General features: G+C 38.8%; 1 protein-coding gene across 7 annotated transcripts in view; it reads right to left on the reverse strand.

The window, feature by feature from the left end:
- SORCS1 (sortilin related VPS10 domain containing receptor 1) overlaps window positions 1–19,185 on the reverse strand; it is a 584,051-nt gene that overhangs the window by 69,544 nt on the left and 495,322 nt on the right. For all 7 annotated transcript variants that reach the window (XM_082408268.1, XM_082408264.1, XM_082408269.1 and 4 more), the window contains exon 18: window positions 17,439–17,610. In XM_082408268.1, the coding sequence (XP_082264394.1) occupies window positions 17,439–17,610 (172 nt within the window). The remainder of the gene's footprint in view (window positions 1–17,438; window positions 17,611–19,185) is intronic.

Consider the following 19,185-nt stretch of genomic DNA (forward strand, 5'->3'; position numbering starts at 1 on the left):
ACTACTGAGCCTGCGCGTCTGGAGCCTGTGCTCCGCAACAAGAGAGGCCACGATAGTGAAAGGCCCGCGCACCGCGATGAAGAGTGGCCCCCACTTGTCGCAACTGGAGAAAGCTCTCGCACAGAAACGAAGACCCAACACACCCATAAATAAATAAATAAATAAATATTTTTTTTTTTTAAAAGCTGATGTCCAGTTACCATCCAAGACCCACCTCCTGGTTCGGGACCTCTGGGGAGGATGCTTGGTCCTGCTGTGGCCTGAAAAAGGTCCACAGCTGATGCTGGGCTGCACCAAAGGTTGAGGCCCACTGGTTCAGACTGTTGAACGTTAGGTTTTCTTGTGACTGAATTCATCTAAAGATGAATACAGTACAACACGAGCTGATGCCATTCCTATTCCACCTTGGCACAATGCTGAAAGTTTTCCCAGGGTGTTTCAGGATTCTAAGTGCTAAGGATGCATTCATAGAGCCAGGAATGGAAGAACTAAACTCACTGTTAGTGACTGGTGCACAATCACAAAAGTTCCACCACACACTCGGTCAAGGTCAGTTCTCTAGGAAAACGAGTTGCTGGATAATATGAAGGTAGTTTGTAGACAGGGCTGAGATGTACCCTTAAGGCCTGCATCTTCAGTACCTAACACAGTGCTTGCAGATGATTCTTTTCTGTTCAATACATTTTGAAATTTTAAAAAAGAAAAAATAAATTTTGAATATTGTGCATTTCTACCATGCTTGTTCATTAAAGTGCTTTCTTATATATTACCTCATTTGGCTGTTTGGACCTTTGGGAGACACCAAGGGAAGATGTTATTTCTATTTGCTATACCAGGAGAACTGGGGCACAAACAGGTTAAACAAGATGCCAGAAGTCTCATAGCTAGTAAGAGGCTTAAAAACAGGTCTAAGATGATTTGTGGTTTAAGCTTTATCCTTGCAGCTCAGTCCTTGTTGAGTTCCTTTCATTGGAATTTACTTGCAATGCCTTTTAGAGTGAGAGAAAGGTGATAACAAAGGCAAGCCTCACTTTCTTTTCTTGTTTAGACTCTATTCCTGGCTTTGACCGTTTCCCCCTCCGACAATATTTTTGCTTATAAGTGGAAAGACGGGTTGTTGTAAACTCCATACACTACCCTTATGTCTTCCCTCTGGTGAGGCAGTGTCATGTTCAAGCCATAAAGAAGTTAGAGAATATGGGAAATGATAGGCATTCATAACCAGTAATCAGGAAAATCTTGTGTATCAAGAGGTACTTCAATCTAATGACAAGTCATTCCCGAAACACAACCTAGGCTGGGAAATATCTAGACTGTCACATAAAATTCTTTAGACCTAATGCCATTTAGTCACATGCCCTAATATAGACACAGAACCGAGAGTACTAGCTCAAAAGAAGTGCCCAAGAAAGGCACAAAAGCCACGTGAAATCCACACAGGGATTCTCCAAGGGCAGCGCTGGCTTCTGTAATAGAAAAACAAATATATCAAATGGCCACAATGAAGCCAAGATTAACCTGAGAAATGAAAGGTGTGTGAACCTATCAGGTCCTGTAACAGGGTTTCAGAGAAAAATGGGAAAACAAATGCTACAGTAACTTAATACTGACAGCCTCAGTCCAGAAATGAGACTCCAAGACCCACCTGAAGGCATTAGGGACCCACTGCAGATAGAAACTGGGCTCGTTTGTCAGAGGCTGGTCCTTGCAAAGCTCGAGGGTGGGCCTGACTCAGGTTTTACTGAAATTCAGTCCTGGAAGGTGCCTTACAGTTTATGCAGCAAAAACTACATTGAAGTGAAATACCTATAGTATAACCTATTTTAAAATGCATAAAATAACACAGTATATGTACTGTAAGTCTGTATGTGTTTGCATGAGCATAAATGTGCTGGTTAAAACAACCCAGCCTGTTAACACTGATTACCCCAGGGGTGAAGTGAAGTGAGGGGTAGAGGAAGATCAGCAGGGTTAAAAGAGAGGAGTAAAGGAGGGGCAATAAAGATTTCACCAAATTTAAAAGAAGCGGTGGAGTAGGGGATAACATAAGAAACATCACAAAACACAATAATTTATCCCTACTGTTACTATAAACATTTAAATATTAAGTATATAGGAAATAACCAGGAGGTAACACAGACATTGGTTAGATTGATCATGAGATACAGCCGACTTTGGTCTTGAATTTCTATTGCTATTTTAATGTTTTTTGACCACAGTATTTGAACAAAGATATCACTAGGGGCATTAAATGCCAGAAACAAAAATCAGACATTTCAGTCTTTCTTCTTATGGCTAAAGGTATTTGGGCAGGATGGGGAGTATGAAATAAAAATAATCCACATTTTGGGAAGGTAAATTGGTGCAGCCACTATGGAAAACAGTATAGAGGTTCCTCAACAAACTAAAAATAGAGCTGCCATATGATCCAGCAATCCTACTCCTAGGCATATATCTGGACAAAGCTATAATTCAAAAAGATACATGCACCCTTATGTTCAGAGCAGCATTATTCACAATAGCCAAGACATGGAAACAAGTTAAATGTCCATCGACAGAGGAATGGATAAAGAAGATGTGGTACATATATACAATGGAATACTACTCAGCCATAAAAAAGAATGAAATAATACCATTTGCAGCCACATGGATGGACCTAGAGATTATCATACTACGTGAAGGAAGTCAGAAAGAGAAAGACAAATACCATATGATATCACTTATATGTAGAATCTAAAAAATGATACAAATGGACTTATCTATGAAACAGAAACAGACTCACAGACATAGAGAACAGACTTGTGGTTGCCAAGGGGGTGGGGGTTGGGGGAGTTTGGGAATAGCAGACGCAAGCTATTATATTGAATGGATAAACAATAAGGTCCTACTGTATAGTACAGGGAACTATATTTAATATCCTGTGATAAACCATAATGGAAAAGAATATGAAAAAGAATGTATATACATGTATAACTGAATCATTTTGCTGTACATCAGAAATTAACATAACAGTGTAAATCAACTATACTTCAATAAAATAAATTAGAAAAACAAAAAATAATCCACCTTTGCCTTGCACGTCCTACTCCAGGGTATGCGACTCAGGTTAGCAACTTTAGACTCAGACTGGCAAGGCTTTTTATGGCTGAGTCTCAAGAAGAAACAGAAAAGGAGATAACTATGGTATAATGTTGCTCTGGCCTCCAAAGAAGAGATTTTGTCAGCAGGTGGAAAGGAGTTCATGGAGAGAAGTGCTATCCCCCTTGTGCTTATTCAATAAGACCGACCTCTGGCATATGACTTATTACGTGAGTTGTGCTAGTTAAGATTGTTCTAGAACATCCCCTGATGGTCACTAAGGGAAAAGAGAGAGAACATTTCTCAAAAGTTTTCTGTCCCAGAAATAATAACAGCATTTCTCTCTATAGTTTCTCATTGAATCTTTTAAAAAAATTTTTTTTATATTTTTGTTATATATAGCTTTTTATTTTTATTTTTTTAACATCTTTATTGGAGTATAATTGCTTTACAATGGCGTGTTAGTTTCTGCTTTATAACAAAGTGAATCAGCTATATGTATGCATATATCCTCATATATCCTCCCTCTTGCGTCTTCCTCCCACCCTCCCTATCCCACCCCTCTAGGTGGTCACAAAGCACCAATCTGATCTCCCTGTGCTATGTGGCTGCTTCCCACTAGCTATTTATTTTACATTGGGTAGTGTATATATGTCCATGCTACTCTCTCACTTCGTCTCAGCTTACCTTTCCCCCTCTCCCCATGTCCTCAAGTTCATTCTCTACATCTGTGTCTTTACTCCTGTCCTGCCCCCAGGTTCTTCAGAACCATTTTTTTTTTAATTCCATATATCTGTGTTAGCATACAGTATTTGTTTTCCTCTTTCTGACTTACTTCACTCTGTATGACAGTCTCTAGGTCCATCCACCTCACTACAAATAACTCAATTTCATTTCTTTTTATGGCTGAGTAATATTCTATTGTATATATGTGCCACATCTTCTTTATCCATTCATCTGTTGATGGACACTTAGGTTGCTTCCATGTCCTGGCTATTGTAAATAGAGCTGCGTTCCTGAGATCAACCCCACTTGATCATGGTGTATGATCCTTTTAATGTGCTCTTGGATTCTGTTTGCTAGTATTTTGTTGAGGATTTTTACATCTATGTTCATCTGTGATATTGGCCTGTATTTTTCTTTTTTTGTAGCATCTTTGTTTGGTTTTGGTATCAGGGTGATGGTGGCCTCGTAGAATGAGTTTGGGAGTGTTCCTCCCTCTGCTATATTTTGGAAGAGTTTGAGAAGGATAGGTGTTAACTCTTCTCTAAATGTTAGATAGAATTTGCCTGTGAGTCCATCTGGTCCCTGGCTTTTGTGTTTTGGAAGATTTTTAATCACAGTTTCAATTTCAGTGCTTGTGATTGGTCTGTTTATATTTTCTATTTCTTCCTGGTTCAGTCTCGGAAGGTTGTACTTTTCTAAGAATTTGTCCATTTCTTCCAGGCTGTCCCTTTTATTGGCATAGAGTTGCTTGTAGTAATCTCTCATGATCCTTTGTATTTCTGCAGTGTCAGTTGTTACTTCTCCTTTTTCATTTCTAATTCTATTGATTTGAGTCTTCTCCCTTTTTTTCTTGATGAGTCTGGGCTAATGGTTTATCTATCTTGTTTATCTTCTCAAAGAACCAGCTTTTAGTTTAATGATCTTTGCTATTGTTTCCTTCATTTTTTTCCCATTTATTTCTGATCTGCTCTTTATGATTTCTTTCCTTCTGCTAACTTTGGGGTTTTTTTGTTCTTCTTTCTTTAGTTCTTTTAGGTGTAAGGTTAGGTTGTTTATTTGAGATGTTTCTTGTTTCTTGAGGTAGGATTGTACTGCTACAAACTTCCCTCTTAGAACTGCTTTTGCTGCATCCCATAGGTTTTGGGTCATCGTGTTTTCATTGTCATTTGTTTCTAGGTATTTTTGATTTCCTCTTTGATTTCTTCAGTGATCACTAGGTTATTTAGTAGTGTATTGTTTAGCCTCCATGTGTTTGTATTTTTTATAGATTTTTTCCTGTAATTGATATCTAGTCTCATAGCGTTGTGGTCGGAAAAGATACTTGATGCAATTTCAACTTTCTTAAATTTACCAAGGCTTGAGTTGTGACCCGAGATACGATCTATCCTGGAAAATGTTCCATGAACACTTGAGAAGAAAGCGTATTCTGTTGCTTTTGGATGGAATGTCCTAAAAATATCAATTAAGTCCTTCTTGTTTAATGTATGATTTGAAGCTTGTGTTTCCTTATTTATTTTCATTTTGGATGATCTTTCCATTGGTGAAAGTGGGTTTTTAAAGTCCCCTACTATGAATGTGTTACTGTCGATTTCCCCTTTTATGCATGCTAGCATTCGCCTTATGTATTGAGGTGCTCCTATGTTGGATGCACAAATATATACAATTGTTATATCTTCTTCTTGAATTGTTCCCTTGATCATTATGTAGTGTCCTTCTTTGTCTCTTGTAATAGTCTTTATTTTAAAGTCTATTTTGTCTCATATGAGAATTGCTACTCCAGCTTTTTTTGATTTCCATTTGCATGGAATATCTTTTTCCATCCCCTTGCTTTCAGTCTGTATGTGTCCCTAGGCCCGAAGAGGGTCTGCTGTAGACAGCATTTATACAGGTCTTGTTTTTGTATCCATTCAGCCAGTCTATGTCTTTTGGTTGGAGCATTTAATCTATTTACATTTAAGGTGGTTATTGATATGTATGTTCCTATTACCATTTTCTTAATTGTTTTGGGTTTGTTATTGTAGGTCTTTTCCTTCTCTTGTGTTTCCTGCCTAGGAAGTTCCTTTAGCATTTTTTGTAAAGCTGGTTTGGTGGTGCTGAATCCTCTTAGCTTTTGCTTGTCTGTAAGGTTTTTAATTTCTCCATCGAATCTGAATGAGATCCTTGCTGGGTAGAGTAATCTTGTTTGTAGGTTTTTGCCTTTCATCACTTTATATATGTCCTGCCACTCCCTTCTGGCTTGCAGAGATTCTGCTGAAAGATCAGCTGTTAACCTTATGGGGATTCCCTTGTGTGTTATTTGTTGTTTTTCCCTTGCTGCTTTTAATATTTTTGCTTTCTATTTAATTTTTGATAGTTTGATCAATATGTGTCTTGGCGTGTTTCTCCTTGGATTTATCCTGTATGGGACTCTATGTGCTTCCTGGACTTGATTGACTATTTCCTTGCCCATATTAGGGAAATTTTCAACTATAATGTCTTCAACTATTTTCTCATTCCCTTTTCCTCTTTTTCTTCTGGGACCCCTATAATTCGAATGTTGGTGCATTTAATGTTGTCCCAGAGGTCTCTGAGACTGTCCTCAATTCTTTTCATTCTTTTCTCTTTATTCTGCTCTGTGGTAGTTATTTGCACAATTTTATCTTCCAGGTCACTTATCCGTTCTTCTGCCTCTGTTATTCTCCCATTGATTCCTTCTAGTCAATTTTTAGTTTCATTTATTGTGTTGTTCATCACTGTTTGTTTGCTCTTTAGTTCTTCTAGGTCCTTGTTAAACGTTTCTTGTATTTTTCCATTCTATTTCCAAGACTTTAGATCATCTTTACTATCATTACTCTGACTTCTTTTTCAGGTAGACTGCCTATTTCCTCTTCATTTGTTTGTTCTGGTGGGTTTTTTACCTTGCTCCTTCATCTGCTGTGTGTTTCTCTGTCTTCTCATTTTGCTTAACTTACTGTGTTTGGGGTCTCCTTTTCACAGCCTGCAGGTTTGCAGTTCCCTTTGTTTTTGGTGTCTGTCCCCAGTGGGTAAGGTTGGTTCAGTGGGTTGTGTAGGCTTCCTGGTGGAGGAGGCTGTTGCCTGTGTTGTGGTGGATGAGACTGGATCTTGTCTTTCTAGTGGGCAGGAGCGCATCTGGTGGTGTGTTTTGGGGTGTCTGTGAACTTAGTATGATTTTAGACAGCCTCTCTGCTAATGGATGGGGTTGTGCTCCTGTCTTGCTAGTTGTTTGGCATAGGGTGTCCAGCACTGTAGCTTGCTGGTCGTTGAGTGGAGCTGGGTCTTAGTGTTGAGATAGAGATCTCTGGGAGAGCTTTCATCATTTGATATTACGTGGAGCCGGGAGGTCTCTGGTGGACCAATGTCCTGAACTCGGCTCTTCCACCTCAAAGGCACAGACCTGACACATGGCCTGAGCACCAAGACCCTGTCAGCCACACGGCCAGGTACATGGGGAGTTTCTTGCCTTTGGGGAAGTCTGAAGTCTTCTGCCAGCATTCAGTAGGTGTTCTGTAGGAGTTGTTCCATATGTAGATGTATTTCTGATGTATTTGTGGGGAGGAAGGTGATCTCCACATCTTACTCCTGCACCATCTTGAAGGTCTCTCCCTCATTGAATCTTCATCCCTAAAAGACTCAGACCTAAAAGACTGTTAAAATTTGCCTAGAGTCACAAGATTAGTTTGAACCAAGCTCTTCTTAACTCCAAGTTCATCACTACTACTTCTTGTTCAGAAGACACTCAAAGTATTCCATGTGCTCATTCCTAGATGGATGCTGAAGAATGGATTGACTGATATGTAAAACCAGAGAGCGTTTGTAAGCCTCAGTAACTAAAACCCATTAGAGGAACGCCAGCACAGATCAAATTCTTCATTAAATAGTGATGTGAGAGGAGCCCGGTGTAATACTCCATGCTCTATAAAACACCATGGAAGCTACAAAGCGCAATTTGTGAAGACCTCTCATGATATGAGTGTTTGACAAAGAGTGAGATGGCTGTAAAAAGGAATCCACTGCTGACACTATGTTGGAACTGCCATTTTATAGTGGTCAACCGAGTCCTTCTAGCACAGGACAACACCAGTCTATGATAAAATGCAGTTGCACATGCCCCATCTTCTGCTCCTAGCTCTTGATCCTCTCTGGCATCCCTTCCAAGAGGTACTACTATTGTTGAAAGCTGAGGCTGCCGCACCAGATCAGCTGGGAGAGAGTGTTTCCTGGCTGTCTGGTTTGAAGCATTCCCTATGTGCTTCTATTCAGTTTCAAAACTGAGCTCTGGACATAATCCCAAGATATCTAGATATCGGCACAATTGCAAAATATAGACTCAACCTCCTCCCCTTGCCTATTTGGAGATGTTTTTCAATAGCACAGGCATCTCTCCAGATATGCAGACCTCGGGCTTCTCTGGGAACAAAGGCAACAGTAAACTTGGATGCTTTGACCTGAAGGGAGAACATTCACAACAGTAAGGAGGGTAGTCCATGTGGTTTTATGATTTCACCAAAAAACTCAGGTCTGACAAGGCCAGTGATGCCAGGGAGACCAGGCTATGGACCCACCAAATAATTTGATTGGATGCATATTTCGCCTTCGCTCTGATGAAATACAGATGGCTTGACCCTTCTTTGAGGACTATGATCCTTGGAACTTGCCTAACTAAATACTTCTGGATCTAATGCTCCGACCAAGAATTTCCTATTAGAACATCACAAAATGGTTTAATCCTTCACTTACATATAAGCTGTAGCACCATGTGTTTAAATGAACAGCAAATTTCCAAATTTCATTTTTATGTCTTCTGTACTTGTCTGGCTTAGAATGGAACAGAACACCATGAGTCAGGAGGAACACTTGGCTTGTGTAAGTAAATAAATGACCATAAGCAAAGGCCTCCTTACTCCATCTAGACGTTGTGCTACAGAGAGGTCAGAACCTTGATCCATTGTGCTTTCAAAACCATTTTTAGGTGGTAAAGGGCATTGCTATACTGTTACCGCTACATGGTGGCTTCAGGAGTCACCCCAGCAGCCTTTGGCAGGAAAACTATGGGGCTGCCCAATAACGTAAATTGTATAAATGTTTTTGAATGACTTTTAAAAAATCACTCTAAAAGTAAACATTCAGGTATGTCATAAGAACAAGTTACATTTTGAAAGAAAGAGTAGTAGGAAGATTCCTTTAGGAATAAACCTACAATGAGTTTCTCCTATTAGTAAAATATGTAATAGAAATATTTTGACCTCATTAGAAGAAAGAAGAACAAAGAGAGAAAAGCCATGATGAATTCTTCGAGAAAACTGTAGAACATGCATAAAATTTGGAAGAAGAAAATTCAAATTGCTCATAATCGTACCACACAGAGATCACATTGCTACACTGGTGAATACCATATTAACCAATGATAATGTGCGTGCACGTGCACACGCGCGCACACACACACACACACACACACACACACACACACACACACACACACAATAACAATGGCAATACTGAAATTATTACACTGTTTTATGCTCTGCTGTCAAAATTTCAAATAGCTTTCAGAATTTTTATACCCAGCATCACTTGGTGGACTTAATTGAGTCATGAGATCCTGTCTATGAAATGGATATTTGACTTCTTGCCCTGGATGTCACTTCATCACTTTTCCAAGTTATTAGGTTGTTATGAGATGTAAGTGACTTTACAGAGATCTATAGAAATCCACATCTCTATATGTGGAAGAGGTGCCCTAAAGAAGGCAGGTGGTGACCTGAGAGTTAGAAGACCTGGTTGAATGTCCCTTGAAATGCATTTTACAATTGGACCTCAATTTCTTTAGCTATAAAGATGGGCAGATGATGATGATCCTAGTTGTCATTTCTAGGCCAGGTAAACTGTCGTTTTCATAATTCTATTATTCTTGTAATTGGCATTACTGGACATCCACACATATTCCAACATTCCTCCAGGCTGCTGAAATAATCTCTGCTCTTCGGCGAAGATGCAGAACTTATCCAAGTGCTGTTGTCACGTGATGGAGACTTCCCATTGCATGTGAAGGGTGGGTTACACAGAGGAATGAGCTGGTAAGACAGAGAGCCATGGAATAATGAATGGCAAAGTACAAAGCCAGAAACCTGAGGAAGTTACACACTTGGGCAAGAACTGTGTGGTTTGGTGAAGCCCTGATTCAAGGGGTGGTGGACATCAGTGTTGGAGGGCCTGAGGCAGACAGGTAGAAAGATTGAAAATCCAAACTGAAGACTATTTCATGACTCCTGCCCTTGGGATATTCACTGTACTGGATCTCTCAGTAATGAGCCAAGTATCTCTCTTAGCTTGTCAAGGCAGACTGAAGTTCTTTGCAAACATCTATTCTCTGAAATCCTAAAGAATAGAAATACACCAACGCACATGGACCAGTATTGAGGAGAGAGAAAAGTGGAGCCTTAGAGAGAACTGCTAACCTGAATACAACCTGAACTTCAGGCATCAGCCCTCTTAAAGACAACCTATATTGCCTGCCTCATTTCCTTCTTTCCTCTTTAATCCGGAGCAACAAGGGGGAAGAAATGAAGGGCTCAATTACCTTGCTAGAGTCAAAGAGAATAAAGCTGAACAGAGTAAGGAATTATATATGCATAAGAAAAGCTCTTAAATCTCCACGGCTCACTGAAATCAGCTCCCATTCCTTTGTGTGGAAGAAGAAAACAGCTGAACCTTCTGAGATGGATCTGGGCTGGCTTAGAAAGTGACACCTGCCTGGACTTAACACTTCCTGCTAACTCTTTATGCCAACTCTTCCTGCAGATGAAAAAGTAGATCAGATTCCTTTATCAATTCAACAGGTAAGTGTCTCGCAGACACAAAAAAATTATCAAAAGTCAACTTCTCTATCATCCGATGGCTGGCAGCATCCTGCAGTATTTATGAAGTGCTATTACACTGTGGTTACTTTTATGTGGCCGTAAGTCTTTCAATGTATGTGAAATTACAGCTCATTGAAATCCATTTAATGAGGACACAGCCTTCACGTTTCAGAGTTAAATCTCACAAAAGAAGTTATAATCATGAATTTTCCTTATTAAGTTCCAGTCTTTGTATGTAAATTGAAGTATTAAAACAATGACATACGGATCAAAGTTTTTAATTTTAGTCCCTTGCCTCAGATTTAATTTAAAAGTCTTAAATTATGCAGCGAATTGCATCTCTTTATTCTTACAGCTATTTAAAACAGATTTAATTATTTCCCATAACATGCAGACACTACTGCCTAGCAGTCCTCTCAAATGAATGCCTTCCAAATCAGTTTTGCTGAGCTCTTAAGACTGATTAGGTCCTTTGCCATCCATCCTGTGCCTTCAGGTTCTCGCATTGGATTTCTCTAGAAAGCCGAGTTATCACATGGAAAGTCTATAGACTCACTAGGTGCTCACTAGTGGTCCAGAGGACATCCATCTTAAGCAAATCTTCAGAGATGCTACCTCTCATTGCTGGGGTCTCACTGTAAAACACCTTCGATTGGCTTCCTAAAATTCAGGTGTCGTAAAATGTAAAATGTTCGGCTTCTTAAACACAACTTCATGGATTCCTCCTCTCCCTTCTTGGTTGGTCCCTGGATCAATGTTCTTTGTCCTTAAGAAAACAGTGATGCATAAATGCATAGTGTGAGTGTGAGTGTGTGTGTGCATGTGTGTGTGTTCTTGGATCTGCCATAATGAGTGAGTCTGGGATGGAAGCAAGACTGGCTCCTTTGCCTTGTTGCTTCTAATGAAGATTCTTTTATTATGGTAAATTTGGAGAGAATCCTCAAAGCAGTAGGGATGGGGTTCCCAACACGGGAGCTTTTCATCAACTTCAACAGAATTATGCGGTTCTCTGAGTAACCAAGCTGTAGGATTTTGAAGGACTTGTGTTATGATGTCATTGTGTCACCTAGATGTGGGGGTGGGCTCACATGCTATTTACAAAAAGGGATTCCATTTCCTGCATTTGTCAAATCTGCAAAATTTTGGCTCACGCACATCCTATCGTACATGGAGTTACAAGTTGGCATCAGTGTACTTAGCGTTTGATTATCTTCAGTCAATAAGAAGTTCTCTTCTTTGCTCTGGTTTTAGCAAGGTTTTCATTGATATTCTTATCTTAGAATTAGGACATGCACTAGAACAGAATATAGGAAGGGATTTGGATTTCAGATGAAGACTTTAACATGTTTGGGATGTTATTCAAATTTTAAGAGCCTTTTTCCTTTTAAGTTTAGACTTTATCTCTACATTCTTTGGGGAAGCCTATCCAAATCCACACACATTTATTGAGTTCCTATCAATATTGTAGGCACGGTAAGCAGAGATGCTAGAGCTGCAATCAGGCAGGATATGATTCCTATCTTAATAATACTGATCACTTATTGGGAGATGCCAAAAAGAGATGACTGCTATTATAGATTAGTAATATAGATATAGATATCTATAATAATCTAATATAGATCATTATTATAATTTAATTAAGTAAATTAATTTTTTTTGTTTTGAATGAATACAAAATATTTAGTATTTTCCATTTTGTGTGTTTAGATTTTTACTTAAAACTTGATACAGCAGAGGTCCTAGTTAACCTAAAACATGTAGTTCCACAAGCTGAAATATGTCTACTCATAAATGAAAAGTACATGACATAAAATTGGAACTCAGTAAAATATTTGTTGAAGAACAAATAAACACACATATCTAACTAGTTGGTGGAACGGTTGACTCCTCAGGTCTCTAATGCTTTAGTTGATACGCATAGGAGATGGAGCCCACACAGAGGGGTTTGTATGTAAGTAACTGGGGACAAAGAAAGGTGGGGGTGTTGCATCAGTCCCCAGTCCAACCTAGCCTCGCAGACAGAAGACAAGTCTAGAGGAGAAAATTGAACCAGGAATAAACCATGAGACACAGGAGCATGATCTTTGGTGCCCAAATGATAAAATATTATACTGTCTTGGAGAGTCTTCTGCCCACATCTCATTAATCACACTACGGTGCCATATCAAAATGTAGCAGGGACCTCTTGGTCCCTTTGGCACCTGGAGGACTTGCTGCTTTAGGGGCATCAGAAGCATGGCATTAATATCCCTATTGTTATAAAGAATTGGCACTAGGTATGGGGGCAAATCAGATACTCTATTCAAAGTAAATTTAGGAGCAACAAATTCAAATGAGAAGTGAACTCATAGAAATTTTGAGAAGGATGTAGAGAACCTATGTATTACCAGTGGCACATGTCAGGAGTTTTTGTTTGTTTGGGTTTTCAATTTAATTTAGCAATATTATAACCTAATTCATACCTAAGACTCAGGAGAAGTTTGGTACACATGGATGTTAAAGTCCTTGAGTACTGCATTCACATCCTATGCTTTCCAACATTCTTTAGAGTGGATAAAACAGCACTAGATACGCCTGTAGTCATTCAATAAATTGCAAAGAGGAGGATTTGGCCTCTCTCTTTGCTGAAATGGTTTTCAACAAGCTGATCTCAAGCCATGAATATTCTCAGAAAATCCAGGAGGAAACTCTTGATTTACATACTGACGAGTGTCTAAGAATACAGCAGCAGCCACAGCGCAGACTGAGTTGGGCGTAGATAATTTTGCCTGTTCTTTCTACCCCTTGATCTTTGTTACTCCTGCCAAGCACCTCTAGAGAGCCTTAGGAAATACATGAAGTTCTTTGCCAGAAAATGGTTGTTTCCGCCACAGAGAAGCAGTAGCAAGGCAGGAGAACATAGATCCTGGATTTGACTCCTGGCTCCATTACTTAGTAGCTGTGTGATCTTAGGTGAGTTACTCTGCCTTTCTGTGCTTCGGCTGTGCCATCTATAAAATGATAATGATAATATCAATACTTACTCGCATAGGGCTGCAGTGGGATCTAAATGAGACAATCCATGAAACACTCACAAACTGGACCACAGTTAGTGCTCAATCAATGTTAGACATCTGCATTATTATCATGTCAACTTTCAGCGCTCCTCAGCTTCTCTGAGACACTCTGCTGTCCTGTATTCTGCATTGTTTATCACACACCTCAGCCATGCCTACGTATATAGTCCAGAGATTAATAGAGAAACTGAGGTTGTTTCTGTAAGGTGAGCTTGCGACTCATTAGCACAGGATCTCACAATCAAATGTGAGGTCTCCAGGGCCTCTTGACATGGGGACAGTCTTTAGGGCTTGGTGCTTTGTACTAGGAGGCAAGAGCATCAAGGGGCCAATTCTGACAGGTGAAGGCAGCAGACTTATCCCTGCTGCTGTAGCTTTGCCCATTCGAGTGGAATGAACTCACTCGTTATTTTTTTTCCCCTTTTTGTGCCCAGAAGGCATGAACTTACATGTCTTAGAACCAGATTCCCCAAGCTGTCCCCATGTCACCCAGCTAAGTTTGAGACGCCTGATCATCTTGGTTACATGGAAAGCAACAGTGAATAGATGAGAGCCTGGCCTCTGTCCCTGGAAGGTGTACAGAGGTTGGAGCTGAGCAGGCCTGATTTCTTGTTTCAGATCTCGCTCTACTGTATTCTTCAAAACGAAATAAAAATCTAAATTCTGAATCCTGCTCCAGCATTGACATCTGCTGCTTCAGAAGATGATGTTCTTCTGAGTATCATAATGAGGTTCCTTATGTCTCTGGGAAAGGGACCTTCACCTTCATCATAGGATATAGGATTGGCCTGGAAAATGAATTCCCTCCCTAACAGTTTTCTTTTTCCCTATTGTTTAATGACCTAAATACTAAGTGTTTTATTTGAATTTCTAAAGTGATTTTTAAGTAAGCTTTTTGTTGAATACAGTACACATAAAAATATGCATATCATTAAATACACAACTTGAATTTTACAAAGTGAATGCATTTATTAATCACCAAGAAATTTAAAATTGCTAATACCACCAAAATCCTCCCTTCCACTCCCCCTTCAAAGGTAATAATTATTCTCATTTCTATCACCATAAATCAGTTTTGCCTATTTTTTGCAGATTAATTAAGTAGGCTCACATAATATGCATTTTTTTCAGTCTGATTTCTTTAGCTCAATATTAGCTATGAGATTCATTCACATTTCTGTATGTAGCAATAGTTTGCTGTTTTTCATTGTTGCATGGTATTCCGTTTTATATGTGTACTGGCATTTATTTCTCCATGCTAATGTTGATCAATAGCAGTAATTATATCTTTATTTTCTATAACTTCCATTTGCTTACTGCCTCCTGTTGATGACTGCTGTGGGGTTAAATTTTATATCTTATCCAATATTCATAAACATATTAATCATATCTCAGGCAACTGTTCTTTCTTCTGTTGCTTTTTTCCTGTTCTTGGTCCTGTTTCTTGATATATCTGTAATTATTTAAACACCCCAAATTTTATACGCAAAAAACAAGTAAAGCCTCTGATGTATGTTATTTTCCTAAAGGGGATTTGTTATAGCTTCTGACAGACATTTAAAATGGGGGAAAATCACTCTAACCCTTCAAAGACTGAAATAATGTCAGTTGGGATTTCAGGGTGTAGAGAGCCTGGTCTAATTCTGTTTTGTCCTTAACTCCTAGCATAGAGCTTTCCAGGAGTCTCCAGAACCTAGTCTTGTATCGTTCACCAGGGCTTTCCTCTTGATAGTCCCTAACCTCAAATTTTTTATCTCCCCCAAATGTAGTACTTCTAAAAACTATGTTTGACTTCACATCCTCTTAACTGACTACTTTCTATTTTGTCTGTATCCCTCAGATATTGTCAAATAACTCAAGGGAACAAAAGACACAGAATATTGTATGTCTTCTCTATGCGTCCCTTCTCTCTGTGTTTTGACATCGTCAGTCCCAGCTGACCTGGTAACCCTGAAGTCCAACCTCTATCTTCCCAGACTTGTAAGTCCACCAACAGATGTTTAGCCAACACTTTCCATCTCACCTTCTACTGGGAATCTGAAAATCTGACCTCTTATACAGTATGATGTATGAATTGGCAAGGTTCTTGAGGGGAAGTACAGCATAAAATGTTCATCACAATGAATTTCCCATACAGAAAAGAACTGTAGCTTCTCAAATCCTCTTTCTCCTTCTGTGGGTATGTCTGCCTCTCTCTTTCCCACTCTCTCTCTCACTCTTGTTCTAAATAATACATATATATCTGGTTTGCAGCAAGCTAGTCTGTCATAGCCTCAGGCAGAAGTTCCCAGAGATTTATTTCTGTGAAATGCAAGCAACTCCAATTGGTCTAAATTGGCCCATCTCTTTCTAGTTCCAACTGAAGAACTTTGGGGAACATTAGTATTTAGAAAACTGAGTATGGTTAAAAGGCACTTATTAAGAAGATAGTAGAAAAGAGTATTAGGTTAGAGTAGTGGTTTTCTAAGTGGTCCTTGAACTAAAAGCAACAGCATTATCAGAGCCAGGGTTGCAAACTCATTTAGTTCACAGTTTTTTCTACAGGAATTAAAATACTAAGTATTTTGAGTAAACCTGACAATGTAATCCTAACTGCTTCATCTTTTCCCCTTCAAGTCACACTCCAGAACCTCTCAGACTGGTCTATCCCTCTTGATGTTGCCCTTGTTTCCTTCTTTTTTTTTTTTTTCTTGAAGCATGATGCATAACCTACCACCTTGTTAGAAATGCATACTCCTGGGTCCTACCTCAACCTACTGCATCAGAATCTTTGGCGACGGAGCCCAGGAAACTGTTTTAACATGCCCACCAGGTAATTCCTATGCATATTAAAGGCTGAGAGCCACTGGGCTATCAGAAGAGGATGGGGTAAGTCAATGTTGTATATCTTCATCCTGGTGTCATTATGAACTTTTAAAATCCCATTGTATTCACAAGGCCTAGCACAGTGTTGGCCATATTTTAGGTACTCAGAAAACATGATTGAAGGTAGCATACCTGATTTAATAATTGAGATCATTTTATGAAAGTGTTTATCCTTTAGAGATCATCTTCCTCATTTACAAGATGACAAACACACCCGTGTACATTCTAAAATACGTAACATACATGTCATCTTATCCTACCATCTAAATACTCATAAATTTCAGACAATCATAATTTGGCAAATAATAATTGATGCTTATAATATCCCTAAGGTGTTATTAAAAAATAAACCTATTGTCAAAGAAATTATACTCAATTATGTTTAGATTGGCCTTGATGCTATATGTATGACCAGCATGTTGCCTTTAGAAAGAAAAGCCAAGACCTCAGGTTAAGAGAGGAAGACAGCATTAGCAGCTTTTAGGTTAGTTCAGCATGTGTGTGTGTTAAGTTATTCTAGGAATACCATTGATGTATTCTGAGAAAACATTTTGCTAAAAGCGCCAACAAGGCAAGGTTACATCCAAACAGAATCCCTCGCAAGTGAGAGATTCAGTAAGAGAGAAGAACAACTTACAATGAAATAAAAATAATTGAAGAAATGTGTCAGAGAAAGTGAAATGATAACAACAACAAAAACCAAGGAACTAAAAGTAGAATAAAAATTTTAAACAAAATTTAAAATTAAAAAAATATATATGTAAACCAAGACAAAAAGACATGTAAAGGGAGCCATGACTCCTTAGGAAAAATCACTGGCTCTAGAAGGTAGAGGGGAGACGGGCCTCGGTCCTACCTCTTCCAGCTGCACCACGAGAGTAACATTGTGCCCTTGTTCCGCTGTCAGCTTTCCATCAGCGGTGACGATCCGGAGCCCCCGCGGGGCCTTCCCTGGGCACTTCTGTGGTTTGGCCGTGTACTGTTCTCTCACCCCATCAGTGCAGTTATTGGAAACCACCTTTCTATACCTAAATGGAAAAAAAGAAGGTCAAATTGTAATCCAGCTCATGATAATTTAGATCACTCCCAACTTTTGAAGCTGACCCTTCTTCTTAGCCTTGAGGGCTATCAATAACTACCTTTCCTGTTGCTCTGAAGATTACAGTTTATTCACAGAAAGTACCCAACAGAGAGCCAAATCATCATAGGAACACACTGTATCCATTATTAACATTTTAATTTACTGCTTTTATTTATTTAGTCAATCGATGAATCAAACCATTTCACTTTGGAGCTGCGGGAAATGCAGAGCAGCAGTAGAAGACACGGTCCTTCCTTTGCCCTCAATAAATTTACGATCTAGCTGAAAAGATATACATGGATAATCTAGGAGATACTTCAAAGGCTATATAATTAAGGGTTAGAATGAGTAATATATATTGCAAAGGCATGTGTAGTTCGGAGAAAGAATAGATTCTTATGCATTATATGCCTCAACATTAGATACCATACAAGATGCTGTACTAATGGTACAGTGCAGAAAGTTGGCTAAATTTGATAGTTTTTAGTCAATATTTCATGAGGAGTTATACTGCCGAAACTGTTGAAACCTCATATTAAGGAGACTTCAGTCTACAGATTAAGTAAATCCTTCCAACTGTTTTGCTTTTTTCTTCTTGTTTTAGCTTTAATAGGAAAAAAAAAGAAAAAGAATTATCCTACAAATTTATCCTATACAATTGATCAGATTCCTAGTAAATTAGAATCTGTGGGTTTTAAATAACTAACCTTTAAGACTTCTGAGGTTCAGTGTTACCTATTCATCATTTTTTTGTGTGGAGTCCACAGCAACAGCTTTATGTATTCATATATTTGATTTCTCAAGTCTACCTGCTTGAAGTTATTGGTAGAGCTCAAAATGGAAGCAATCAAAGTCCAAGGTCTTTCCATTCTTCTAGACCAGGAGTTGACAAAACTTTTTACATAAAGTGCCAGGGAGTAAATGTTTTAGCTTTGTAGGTTATATAGTTTTTATCACAAGTACTTAGCTCTTTGGTTGTAACACAAAAGTGGACATAGACAATGCACAAAAGAATGAATGCATCTGGATTCTAATAAAACTTTATTTACAAAATCTGGTAGTGTGAAGGCCTGCAGGCTATTGTTTTCCAACCCCTTCAAATCTAGCCAAAGTCCTTTCTATGTCCCTAAATCTCAAGAATGACTACCTAAAAGGTTGAGAAAATAAAATTAAATACTGTCTGGGAAAGCACTTTGAACACTATGGATCACCGCAAGGCCAATTACTAATATTAAGCTCACCTCACAGGGTATTTGTAAGGATGAAATGGATTAATGTACACAGAACACTTAAAACCCCCCTGACAATTAGCAAGTGCTTATGAAATGCTGTCAAAATTTTTATTTAACATTATTATTTATCCTACCTGTTCACAACCTTCATGGATTCCACTTTCATTAGGACAAGTCACAAATCCTCTGATCTTGCAAAAGAAGCCTTTGTTTTACTTTTCTGGACTCTTTCTTCTCAACTAGCTCATTCTGCCAAACTTATCTTTTCCATCCTCTTGAAAGTACTTCTT

This window comes from Balaenoptera borealis (genome assembly GCF_965194805.1).
Source record: "Balaenoptera borealis genome assembly, chromosome: 10".
NCBI lineage: Eukaryota > Metazoa > Chordata > Mammalia > Artiodactyla > Balaenopteridae > Balaenoptera > Balaenoptera borealis.